This window comes from Camelus ferus, chromosome 5, assembly GCF_009834535.1.
Source record: "Camelus ferus isolate YT-003-E chromosome 5, BCGSAC_Cfer_1.0, whole genome shotgun sequence".
Taxonomy (NCBI): domain Eukaryota; kingdom Metazoa; phylum Chordata; class Mammalia; order Artiodactyla; family Camelidae; genus Camelus; species Camelus ferus.
This window is the reverse complement of record NC_045700.1, coordinates 48,968,993-48,983,071: the sequence shown is the minus strand read 5'-3', so window position 1 is coordinate 48,983,071 and position 14,079 is coordinate 48,968,993. Positions and strand designations below refer to the sequence as shown.

At 31.4% G+C, this 14,079-nt stretch overlaps 1 protein-coding gene across 2 annotated transcripts in view; it reads right to left on the bottom strand.

Annotated features, from left to right (window-relative positions):
• Nucleotides 1-3,150: 3,150 nt before the first annotated feature.
• The window catches only part of MTX2 (metaxin 2), a 61,196-nt gene continuing 50,267 nt past the window's right edge, over nucleotides 3,151-14,079 (bottom strand). The window contains exons 7-11 of one of the 2 annotated variants that reach the window (XM_032479745.1): nucleotides 13,960-13,998; nucleotides 13,438-13,563; nucleotides 12,294-12,370; nucleotides 6,765-6,876; nucleotides 5,319-5,459 (exon numbers count right to left, since the gene is read on the bottom strand). In XM_032479745.1, the coding sequence (XP_032335636.1) occupies nucleotides 5,451-5,459; nucleotides 6,765-6,876; nucleotides 12,294-12,370; nucleotides 13,438-13,563; nucleotides 13,960-13,998 (363 nt within the window). In that variant the 3' untranslated portion in view covers nucleotides 5,319-5,450. Of the gene's footprint in view, nucleotides 5,460-6,764; nucleotides 6,877-12,293; nucleotides 12,371-13,437; nucleotides 13,564-13,959; nucleotides 13,999-14,079 lie in introns of both variants that reach the window. The other variant, XM_032479744.1, reaches the window with a different exon arrangement.

The window sequence follows — 14,079 nt, the reverse complement described above, 5'->3', positions numbered from 1 at the left end:
TACACTCCTAAGATATACCCTGGAGAAATTCTTGCACATTTATACCCAGTCATATGTACAGGATTATTCATAAGCATCATTTTTCATAATAGCAAAACTCCAGACACAACCAAAATGTCCACTGACAAGAGATCAGAGAAATAAACTATATCATATTTGCATATAAAATACTATATAATTAACCACTGTTAGGTGCAACAAAGTGGATGAAATTTTATAGTATTGTGTAAAAGATGCAAAACACAGAATAATGCATACAGTATAATTCCATTTATATAAATATCAAAAGCAAAAAAGTTAAGTCATGGGAATGATTTAACACAAAATTCAGGATAGTGGCAACCTCCAGTAGTAGAGTAAGGAGCTGGGATTAGATGAAAATAATGTTAAATAGAGGTCTTAAGATATGAGTAATGTTCTATGCTTAACCTAGGGGTGGATATGATCTACAAAACACCAAAATATTTTTTAAAAGAACATGTTTGTGTATTACATCTTAAAAAGCAGACTTACATGAACTTATGTACAACATATATCATAAAATAAATAAAGCATATAAAGAAAAATGGGGGTATAGTCTACCCTGATGGGAACTGCTGAAGCAAGGTAGTGGTCCATAGGCACATGGGAGTTCTTTTTATTATTTTCCCTTTTTTTGTATGTTCAAATTTTCCATAAAACCTCTTTAAAAATTCAGAACTTTTAACTCAATGACCATTTCTTATCTCAAGAATAAAAAGCAACCTATATATCCACATTTACCATTTTAGAATGTAGAAAGCTAGAAAGAGCATTTCTCCCACTCTTGTAATAATGATGAACACCATACAATCTACAAATTCACCCTGGTTCTTGAACCCAGCAGAGAGCTGAATTTGCAGGGTCAACAAACCCAAAATCTAAGGAGAGAAGGAACACAAGCACTTGTTTACCTGAAACAGACACTACTGAACAATGGTAAGAACTTACAATAATTTAAACCAATGGCTAAAGGCTGACTGTGAGCTAACAAAAGACTATTAAAACCCTGGAGGCCACAGACCAAAGAGGAATTCACACTTACACACAAGATCCTCTAGAAGGACCTCACAGGAAGTTCACCAAAACAAACAAACAAACAAAACTGGAGACGTGGTGGGAATCTGAGAAAGTGCCCCTTGTGGTCCCCTGGAGAGGAGAACAGCAGCAGTTGCAGGAAATGCACAAAACCCTCAACTGGATCCTTCTTCCCTATTTCTCACATGGAACAAATATATCAACAAATCAATTGTACATCCACATGCAAAAAAGAGAAAAACAAAACTTAAGGTTCTTACCTCACCCCCATTAAAATCAACTCAATACAAATCACAGACTTAAATGATGTAAGAGCTAAAACAAACTTCGAAAAGAAAATATGGAAGAAAACCCTTAGGATTTTGGATTAGGCAAAGATTTCTTACATATAACAACAAAAGCATAATCCAGAAAGACAGACTTGATAAACTAGACTTCATCAAAATTTAAAATTTCTACTCTCCCAAAGACACCACTAAGAAAATGAAAAGACAAGCCACAGACTGAGAGTAAAGCAGTATGTATTATTTGAACACAGGCTCTGATTATAAAGATATATATTACAAATCCTGGGTAACTACTACAAAGAAAAAATTTTAAGGCATAAACAATAAGCCAATAGTAGAAATAAAATGGCCTCATTAAATTAAAAAAAAAAAACTCAATTAATCCAGAAGAAAGAAGAAAGCATTAAAGAAACAGTACGAGAGAAAACAAAATATCTGGCATGATGATATATTTTAATACATCTATATCAATAATTACATTAAATGTAAACACCCTAAACACACCAATTAAAAGATAGAAACTGTCAGGTAATTCAAGATCCAATTCTAACCTGTTTATAAGAAAAACATTTTAAATGAAAGCAAATAAGTAGCCTAAAAAGAAAATAATAAATATATACAGAATTTGCAAACATTAAAGACACCTTGAGTAGCTTTATCAAATAACTAAATTAACTGAACTAATTAAATTAATATTAAATAACTTCAGAGAAAGAAACATTACAGGGAAGAAGGATAGTACATATCAATAAAGAGATTAGTTTTCCAAAAAGAAATAATAATCCTCAATATATATAGATATATATACCTAACAAGAGATCTTCAAAATGTATTAAGCAAATTGATAGAAATAAAAGGAGAAAAAAAGTCACAATTCAACACTCCTATCTCATCAATGTAGAACAAGTAGGCAGAAAATTAATACGGATATAAAAGACCTGAACACTACCAACCAATTAGAGCAACTTAACATTTATAGAATACTCTATCCAATAATAGCAAAATGCACACTCTTTGTCAATTGCACATGGAACATTCACCAAGGTACACCATACTCTGAACCATAATGCAAACCTTAACAAATGTAAAAGAACTGAATTATAAAATATGTTCTAGAAATAGAATATAACTAGAAATCAATAATAGAATATCTGGGAAAACCTCAAGAATTTTCAAATTAAAGAATACACTTGTAAATAGCCCATGGGTCAAAGAAGACATCACAAGTGAATTAGAAAATATTTTGAACCGAATGACAGTAAAAGACATTTCAAAATTCCCTCCAAGCAGTGCTTTGAGGGAAGTTTATAGTATTAAATGTTTATATTAGAAAAGAAAGCTTTGAATCAGTCTAAGGTTCCATATTTAAAAACTATAGAATGTAGAGCAAGTTAAACCCAAAGCAGGTAGAAGGAAAGAAACAGTATTTAAGAGCAGAGAAGAAACTGAAACTAACAAAACTATAGAGAAAAAAAACAATGAAACCAAAAGCTAGATTTCAGGGTAAAAAAATCAATAAACTTGATAAACCTAGTGCACTCATTATCTATTCATCAAAAAAGTATGAAAACATATTAATTAGTCAATCTGTCAGACTGACATGTAATTTCTACTTTTCCTGGATTTAGGGTACCAAATGAATTAATATAATATCTACTCATCCAATATTCAAATCAATTAACAAGTAACAAGTTGGACATCTAAAGAGTTTCACAGAAGATACAAGTTGGCCCTTCATATCCGCAGGTTCCACATCCAGAGTCAACCAACTGCGGATCAAAAATATTCAGGAAAAAAATCCAGAAAGTTCCAAAAAGCAAAACTTTAATTTGCCTCATACCAACAACTTATTTACACAGTATTTACATTGTATTTATAAGTTTTTACATATCATTTACATTGTATTAGGTGTTATAAGTAATCTAGAAATGACTGAAGTATACGGGAGAATGTGTATGGGTTATTGCAAATACTATGCATTTTATATGAGGGATTTAAGCATCCAAAGATTTTGGTATCTGTGGGAGGTCCTGGATGACTGTAGTTACATTAAACCCAATAATGCACATCATTCAGAAGTCATCAAATGACAGGATAGACTGTATCTATCTTGATTTAAAGTTTCTTACTACTTATGACTTTAAATCACAGATCATGCCACTTACTTTAAAAATCAGTACACACCTAACTATTTTGGCAGCAAAGCCTTTAACTCTTTGGTCTGCAAACTAGCTTTCAGTGATAATTTTTAGCTTCTGTGACTTGGCTTGATGGACCCAAATTTAAAAGACAAAAGCAGGTAATTAAATCACCATAACTGAATGTCAAGTTTTTTATTTCTAATGCATTCTATTTTGATGGTGATTCACTCAACACCAGAGAGAAACAAGACCTCTCTCAGAGGGATCCATAGTAAGTCTTAAGAGTAAATATCTCAACTTGGAATAAACAACGATTGTCTATCAATGTTCCTCATATTAAAATAACACAGCCAGTTGTGATGACTAAGATATCATAGACCATGTTGTAATATCTTTATATACAAAAAACTCAAAGAAAAAAGTCTAGATTTTATATACTGAGTACAAAAGGTATTTGTTCAATGAAATTAATATTATGGGATTATTAAAAGAAAAAATGATCATTCAGAATAAAACAAATATACAAAAATATATACAAAAAAACTGTCATAAAAATTGTGCAAAAACACAAGTAACTTGGGATTTTTTATTTTAATAATAATACACATTACAAAATTAGTTCAGGAAAGCTGTAATAAATAGCAATACGGTCAAAAGAGACCCAAAGATTATGTGGAATTTAGGCTAAGGAGAACCTAATACATCCCTTATGAGGTATAAATCTATAATCTTAAAAAAACTTGTAGACCTCTTTAAAAGCCAAACAGATGCCAGACTGCCTGGGTTTGAATTTCCACTCAACCACTTACTAACTCTATGACCTTGGGCAACATATTACCCTTTTTTTTTTGTCTCCATTTCCTCTCCTGTGAACTGGGAATAGTAACCTTCATAGTTTTTGTAAGGATTAAATGAATTAAAATATCTGGGGCATAAAGAGAAAACATAAAATATGACTACCCTAGACATTTTCAAGAAATGATTTTTACATCTAATTGTTTCATAGCATCCCTGGCTTTATGTAAAATATTAGATAAATTGGCAAAATATAGCATATAACCCTTAGTGCTTATATATAAATTTTTGTTGATACTTCTGTGAAAACTATCCTCACTTCCCCACAAAAGCAATAAAACAGTATTATTAAAATATTCTGTCTCAAAAAGAAGTTTCAGAAAAAAAGTTCCTTGAAACTATCCCTTTATCAAATTATAGCTGTTCTGTTAAAATGTTTTTAAGTTCAATAAAGTTTAGATATGAAAAATGCTCTTAAATGGTAACCTGTTCCAGAAGTTACTCACTTTATAATCATTTGCATTTTCTAAGCACATATTGTTAAGAACATTTTTCCCATGACCGGGCTCACCGTGTATCTAGCAAAGTAATCTTGGGAGTATGGAACACAAAGTATAGCCTTGGAAAAGACACTGTTTATTCCATATATAAAGCTGAGAGTGGCTTTCAGAAAGATGGAAAGAAAGTAAAAACACCAGCCATACAGTGGTTTGAGCTTTATTTTTATAAGCATATATGTGTCAAGAAAACAAAAATTTCAAAATATAGAATGCAACATTTCAAATGAAGTCATTCAAAATTATTTCAATATGTACACAAATAACAGTATAAAGCACATGTATACGATACATTATATAATTTGTTTTGGTTTTAAGGTTTTGAAAAGCAGTGTTTTTGGTTTTAAAATTTTGATACCACTATCTATTATATCATTCAAGTAACATATATTTCAAAAGTTAAACTTTTTAAAAATAATAACTAAATTAACACATAACACTAAGGCAATCTGATAGATGAGCTGCCTTTACCACGATCTTCAAAATAGTGTTGTTCAATTCTTCTACAGAAAGCAAGGAGGTTGCTATAGTTTTTCACCTTCTCAGAAAGTTCATCATTGGTCAGCTGCGTGGTAAGAATGGTGTACAGATGGCCAAATACCAGCGCATCTAGTTCAGTTGGCCTAAAACAAAAGCAGAAATGAGAGTAACATGAACAGTGTTCAACTTGTATGGTAGAATATATACTATTTTGTAAACATTTTATTCATCTATTTAAATGGAAAAAGTCACATAAGAAATAAATCCTACCCCAACTTGACAGAATTTATTCTATTTTATTGGAGTTTCTCTTGTAAGATATGAAAAAAATCTTTTAAACTATGATTTGTTACTCGTGAGACTTGCTTTTTTAAATAGTAGTATCATTTAAATGTGTTAAAGTAATATTAGTGTAAATGATCATATTCATTTTATTAATTTATTCACTAAATATATACAGTAGTTCTCCATTGTGTCCAGAACAGTGCCAATTGCTAAAGATATATAAATAAGAAAGATACTCTAAAACACAGACACAAAACATAAACTACCACAACACACTAAGTGCTTTAATAGATGCATAAGCAAAATGCTGTCAAAGCAGAGAATTTCACTGTGGCACTAGGATAACAAAATGGTATCTGACTACCCAATCATATTAACATGATTTAACTTTAATTTTACCACTTTTCACTTTTAAAGTAAACTTAATTTTCTAAAGGAGATATAATCATAAAGATGGCTTCAACAAAAATTTTTCTAGGGTTTTTTCCCTTTAATTATGTATCACTAACAAAAAAAATGAAATTTATCTACTTTACTACTAACTGGTCTATAAATGGGACACCACCAATCTACACTATTAAAATAATTACAGTTGACCCTTGAACAATACTGGGTTTGAACTGCGAAGGCCCACTTACAAGTGGATTTTTTTCAATAAATATGTACTATAACACTACACAATCTGTGGTTAATTGACTCTGCAGATGAAGAACCACAGATGCGGAGGTCAGACTGTAAAGTTATACATGGATTTTTCAGCTGCAGCAGAGTGCTTCCAACCCCCATGTTGTATTGTACTAGCACAATATTATTGAAAGGAGAAAAGAACACCATTATTATGAACTAATTATTGCTGTCAGACAAAATTATTGAGAAAACACGTCAGTCCACCTGAAACGTGAAAATGCGTTACAGTAATCTGGTTTGGTAGAATAGATTTTGGGGTCCTTCAAATCCTAATTCTGCCACTTACTAGCTATGTGGCCTTGGTCACTCTTGAAGAATGACCATTTGTAGCTGCATGGCTTTCTATCTGATCTTCATGCCATTAATTCCTAAATATTTATCTCCAGTCCGAGTCTCTCCCCTAAACTACAGAATCATATATTCAAAGGCCTACGTAACATTTCCACTTGAATGTTGAATAAGCATCTCAAACTTACTTGTCCCCTCATCTTCCCAAAATAAAAGTCACCACTATACACCAGCTGTTCAAGGCAAAAATTTGAGTTACTGAGTCCTCTTTCTCTCACCTTCCCATATCCATTAGCAAGCCTGCAGAGACACAATCACCAAAATATATCCTAAATACCACCACTTATCTATTATTAACTCATCTGAGCTACCATCATCTCTCACCTAGACCACTCACTGCACTAGCCTCCTTCTGAGACTTCCTGCTTCTACTTACTGCTTCTATTTTTTTTAAGTCACCAGATCATACCACTTCAAGCATAAAATATTCCAATGAATTTCTATTCCACTTACACTAGCATACCAAACTGCTTACCCAAAGCATACAAATCCTAGATGATCTTGCCCTGGTTTACCTCCTCCTTAGCTTCATCTCCTACCATTTTCAATACACAACCATACCTGGCTTTGCTTCTTCCATTTGAACTAACAAACTCTAGACAATCTTACAGCCTTAACGCAACTATTCCTGCTACCTGGAATGGAACACTCCTTCTTGACCCTTACTTCATACCACTGGCTCCTCCTTGTTTTTAAGAATATAGCTTAAATGTCACGTTTTAAAGCCTCCCTTGACCACTTAAACTAAAGTGGCCATAGAGTCACTTATTGTGATATGATCCTATTTTAATTCTCCATGTGGCACTTAAAACTATCTAAAATTTGTTTTGTCTGTCTCCCTCTACCAGGATACTGTCTACTTGTTTCCTGCTGTGTTTCTAATACCCAGAACCATGCCTGGCCCAAAGTAGGTTCTCAATAAATATGTGTTTAATGAATCAATAAAAAGATGAAGTATTTCTCATACCACACTATAACTGTTTACTTAATGTTTTCCCCATTATACTCTAAGCTCTTTAAGGTAACACTGCATGTATCTTTATACCCCCAATTCTTAGCAAAGTATCTAAGGAAATGAATAGTTATTTTCTGAATGAATAAATGAAATAGAAAAGAAAGTATCCTGCCTAAGTTGTGTAGGATATTTAATTTTTCAATAGTAGTTATTCACATTCTCCCAAAGCCTTCCTTATTTTGACACTTTCAAGTTAGATGTGCAATTTATGGCCGTGTTTCAGGGTAGTCAACAGGATAGCTTAAAAAAAATGACAAGTGTCCTGCTGACACAACAGCACCGTGATCCTATCATTATAGATGAAGAATCAATAACAAATAGAAACCTAAAAAAAAAAAAACAAGGATGTAAAGATGGATAAATGTAGAGTTGAGGCACTTTGTGAGAAGTAATACAAACACCAACTTTTCCAGATCCCTAAACATATTTCTTAAAAGGTGTATCTTATCTTACCAATTTAGGATTTATTTACCTAATCCTTATTTAGGATCAACTACCCTTCTTGTACTACAGCCTAAAAAGAATATATTCTCTGATGTAACTTTCAATAGTATAGATGGGCATCTTTTATCAATAAATGAAGGCTCTGAATGAGGTCAGGTATGAATGTATGTTCAAACCAGAGTGGTCTAGTACTATCCCTGCAGTGGTCAAAATGTTATTTGCTACAAATATACATCCACATAATTCAAAAGGTGCTGAATTATAATATGGGTAACGAGTATACAAAAACTGATCTGAAGTTACCTAAAGACAGCAACTTCATGACAAATTACTTTTAGCACATCTAATAGGAAGCAGAATACAATATACTAAATCAAATAAAACACACACATAACTTTTAGTGCATATTTTTTGTAATCCTTACAAATTTCAGCAACTACTTATATTAACTGACTGATATAAATAAATGATGGATTCCCATAATTCCTTCTTTTTAAAAAGTACACTTAGCAGTGGGGACACAACTATGTACTGCTGACACTTACAGAATTATACACATGTAAGTGTCAGTTTTACTACATGTAAATTACATCACAATAAACTTGGCGTGAAAAAAAAAAAGACAATAAACCCAGAAAAATACTTACAACTCCTATGAGAGACAAGGACAAAACATTACACTTTACCCAATATTTCCACTGAATTGTTTAATCAAGCCAAGATCTTCATGTACCTCCAGTTTTAATTACCTTTCCTATATGATATGAAGAGAAAACATAACATTTCCACCTTTCTGTGAATTGTAATTTGGATATAGAGAGCAACTCTCTTCCTAAGATCTTTAACACCTTTCATACATATTATTGCATTTATCTTTATAGACTTTTTACTAGGAAAACATCCCAGGGTGACAAATATAATTTTAAAATCCTTATAATTTGTTGCCTCTTCATCTTGCATTATCATTCTTTCCACATTTCAGTTGGTTATCTACTATTATTTTTTTCCAATTTTATTTAGAAATAATTGACATACATCCTTATATAAGTTTAAGGTGCACAGCATGATGGTCCGATTTGCATATACTGTAAAATGGTTATCACAGTAGGTCCAGCTAACATCCATCAGTTATCTACTATTTGAATATCATGAATATTCTCATTTGAATATCAAAATAAAAGCAACACCGTAAAATGTGAAAGTTTTCCTAACCTCTCCCATTAAAAAATGTTTTGTATTCATCTTTTTTGTGTTCTTCACTTATTATGGTTCCATGTTTCTTTCTCTCTGATACCTTTTACAGTCTAGTTTCAAAAACATTAATTTTGTCTGAGTGTTCCCTAATTTTTCCTTCCCATTACGCCATTAACTGATCATGCCTTCATACTAACAAAAATAATCCTTATTTTATTTTATTTTTTTGGGGGGGTGGTAATTAGGTTTATTTATTTATTCATTTTTTTAATGGTAGTACTGGGGATTGAACCCATGACCTCGTGCATGCTAAGCATGCACTCTGTCACTGAGCTATACCCTTCCCCACCTACATATCTTTTCTTTATATATCAATCACTGACCTTTAGGACCATCACTCAAGTTTATAAATCAAGCCCCTTGCCATCAACTTTGCTATATTTTGCCTTTGGATATTTTTGAGAGATTTCTCCCCAATTTTCTTAACTAGTGATTTCTTAATTGAATAAACCTCAATGGAAATCCTATTTCTCCCTGAAATTTTCCTTCTTCAGATTCTCAAAACTGCAATTTTTGCATCATTTCTTCAAAATACTTTCCTATCAGTATATGAAGGCATATTTTCAAATTTTACCATTTACTTAACGGTTAATAGTATTTTTTCTTTTTCAACTCTAACTCCTTTTCCAATTTCTCATTCATTTTAATCAAGTTTTAACCAATATTTATTCCTTTAACTAACAGGATTTATTTGGAAAACACATAGACCTGCAAGGAGCTCATAAATGTTTTAGAGCAATATAGCTCTATCTTAATTACATTTAGAAAAACATATATATATAAATTTTCTACTTCTTCTTCCCCTTTATTAAAAAGGTAACATAAAAACACCACTTTAAGTTTTAGTTTTTTATCCCAAATCCACACTCACCAGGTGAAAGGTAACAAATGACCAGCTCTTTGTGTAGGTGTCAAGAGATATCACATCAGCAAGGTCACAAGTATGCAACAGATAGCACAGACTTTGTTTGAGTTGCATTTTAGAAATAGGATTTAAATATTTAAAAGCTTTAACATTATATATTATGAAGGATAAAAACCCAACAATTGTTAGTATCTACCCTGTATTTTTCCTCTTTTTTCAGATTCACTTTCCTTTTTCCTTTCTACCATTTAGCATCTTTGTCCTCTTTTCCCAATTACCTTGTGTTGCAAGATCTCCCTCAACTACCTCTCCCGTTCTCTCATCAAGTAAAGCCACTGAGTTTCTTTTGTGAGGCCTCTCAACATGACCAATAATGTAAGCTAGGAGAAAAGCTGATTCTAAGTTTAGAGGGTAAGAGGAGGATACATAGGGAAATACATTTTAATATTAGTTAAACAATTGGATAAAAAATTAAAATTAAAAATTAAATCTATTGTATTCTTCAATCATAACTGTTAGTAAAAATGTTTATCTAAGTCTCATACAAGGTAAAATTATTTTAAAAACCTGTATCTTAATATCATTTAAACAGTTTCTCAATAGCAATCCTTGGTTTTTTATTTTTAAACCTTGGTTTTTATAACTACTTTAAATTTTGAATTTCTCATTACAAGTTTAAACATAATTGTACTCTTATGAAGAAAAAAAATCTTGATATTTCTACTGAATCACATGCCAAATGATACGTGGTTACTAACTCTTTGACATGGAGCTTACTTAAATGAGGAGAAAAATAAATTAGAGCTTTTATCCTGACCTCCCATGGATACAACATGCATAACAAAACTAACTCCTAACACAGCATAATATACTTCAAACAATAAAATACACCCCTTCTGAGCTTTCCAGCTCCTAAGAATTCCTATAGCAGAAAGAAAAGGAACTACAAAATACTAACATTTGAATACATTTCTTTTGTATTAGGGACTAAACAACTAGAATCAGCATAGCAAACATCGCTAGAACTAAGAACATAGATGTAGAAGTTTTATCTACCAGGATTTCATGGTTTAAACTCTGTGACCTTTCTGCTTCAGAGAGCAACAGACCCCAATTCTATCTGAATATCAGTTATATAGCATATACATTAGTATCACTTCAATATTTCCAAGTTATCATCACAGTCATTTTTGCTACAAATATTAATATCTCTACCAAAATATGTCTGATATAGCTATATAGATAAATGCCTATGAAGATATAATGAATAATACCAAATAAAACTTTTTAAAAATTACCAATCTAAAAGTCAAGAGATTTTTATTAAAAAGCCAAGAAAATAGTAGAATTCTAAGCAAACCATTGAGTTAAAATGCTAATAATTTAAACTCATCTTAAACATGATCACAGGATAGCTGATTCTGATACATTAAAACTGTAACTTAAAAAAAAAGAAAAATTCATTCTTTGCCTACATTAGATATTATTTTCCAAATTACAAAAAATTCTGTCTTAACAAAACATGAATTACTCAATTTACATTTATATACATATTTAATCTATATCCTTCACAGTCACCTCTATGCTTTATAAATATTTTTATTAAATTTTAAAAGAAAAGTTCATAATAGCGCTCATCTATCCTACAGTATGTTTTATTGTTTTTTATTCACTTTTTAGTCCCCAGAGTATCATTCTATACAAACAGATATGGCTACACTTCATGTTTTAATAGTACTTTGCAAGTTCAGAATTTTGTTAGGATGTCATAGCTCCACACACAGCACTTTGAACTACCTCTAGTAGAACCTCTATCACATCATACAATAATGACTTGTTTACATGTCTGCCCTCAGGAGAAAATTCGTGAAGGCTAGTATGGCATTTTAGAAATCTTAGGCTGTCAGAAGCTAGTGCTGTGCCTGACACCCAAGAAATTAATTGGTTAATGAGTGCAAAAATGAACTTCAATATAACTCTTTTCGTAAATAATTCTTGATAAAACAATTTCTCTATGATATGATATGTATGGTAAAATAATACAGGAAAAAAACTAACTAAAAAGAATAAAATTCTTACTGCTTATTGAAGAAATATGGCTGTGTCCCCAGTCTCTGAGAAAGAGCTTGACAGCACTGGTCTACATCTTCTAAGACCTAACACAAACAGACCCCAAAGAAAAATATTTAAATTAGCAAAACAATAAAATGTGTCTAAAACTTAATTTGTATCATAGTTTATAATAAAAATATAAATTTAGGTAACTTTTTATAGTACATTTAAATCAGACTGTACACCACATATAAAATAATACCTTCTACATAAGAAATAGGAAGAAAAAATTTGAGAGCATATTTCCTTTAAGTGCAAGTACATTTAAGTTACTTATAAGAATTACTATCAAGAGTTTTTATCTCAAAACTCTACTCCCTACAAAAATGTCTTCCTGAATTCATATAATCAAATGACTTCACATATATTAAAAAATCTGCTTCATAAAGCTGGCACTGCTGACCCATCATGAGTTAAAGCATTTGAATTGTTTTCCCACTAGTGGAAATAGATTTTATTTACTCCATCCCTATTCATTTATCCAATCCCCCTTGTGGCCAAAGGCACAACATCAGTGAGCTGGCTGGCTAGAACTAGGGGTATCCTTAAAAGAGACGCTGATTAGCTTAATGATGCTCAAACTCATGACCCTGATAAGATATATTTTTTAAATTTTGCTACTTCAGTAAATTTAAGACCAAAGAAAAGCAGGTATATTAAGCACTGCATTTAACAGAGGTTTTTTTTTTAAGCCCTGATGCTGCAGATCTATATTTATTGGCATAAAAAACAAATGCCTACAATGTATTGTTAAATAGAAAAAAAAATCAGGTTATAGAGCAGAAGGTATAATATGATCCCATTTAAGGAAAATAGTATTAGAGACACCTAGAAGAATGTTCTCTGCATAGTTAACACTGGCAATTTCCCCCTGGTAGGCTTTCAGATAATTTTTATTTCCTTTTGAAGTTTTCTATATTACATAATTTGTTTTACAAAAAGCATGAGTGATTTTTATAAAAGAAAACACTACTTCACATCAGAGAAAATTAGAGCAAATGTTTTGTTAATTTTTTATTATGTTGGGATTTTTTATAGGACTAACAATTAAAAAAATAAATTCCTTAATGCATTAAAGTTGAGGCTTTTATCAACTTCAATCTGAACTGACCTGGTCCAGAGTTTTGTTACCCCATCCAATAGCTTTCATCTTACGTTTGACTTCCCACTGTTTCTGATAGGCCAAAATATGATTCAGAGGCCAAGGGTAAGGAGATCCATACCTAGCATGAGTGATCTAAAGCAAAAAGATTATGTTAAAAACATAATTTTTTCTAAATACAAAGCCTGTTTTCACAAACAGAATTCTAAGGGAAATATATTTTCAGAGAACACAAATAGAGCCATCTAAGATTTAAAAAAAACATACTTTGCAATCTAAAAAATTAAAATTTTAAACCATTCCCTTTAAAAATACATAAACTTTTATGTACTTTGCAACCAACCAGTTATATCAAACAATGACACATAGCTTCCCTAAAATGTATGTGCAAGCAAAATTAAAGTAAGTGAAAAACTATATCACTAATGGTATAAACCACAATGTTTCATTTATGAGCAGGGACTTAGGATTCTGAGCAAAAGTGTTTTCTCATTAAATTTTAATTAAGATAAATGCTGTAGAACCACTCACCTCCCCTACTGTAGCTTCATCACACCACTGAAGATACAACTAGGAAAAAAAAACAGTCACCAGAACTTTACTATATCTAAGAGAAACTGGATAGAGAAAGTTATTTCTTGCCATGGTAAT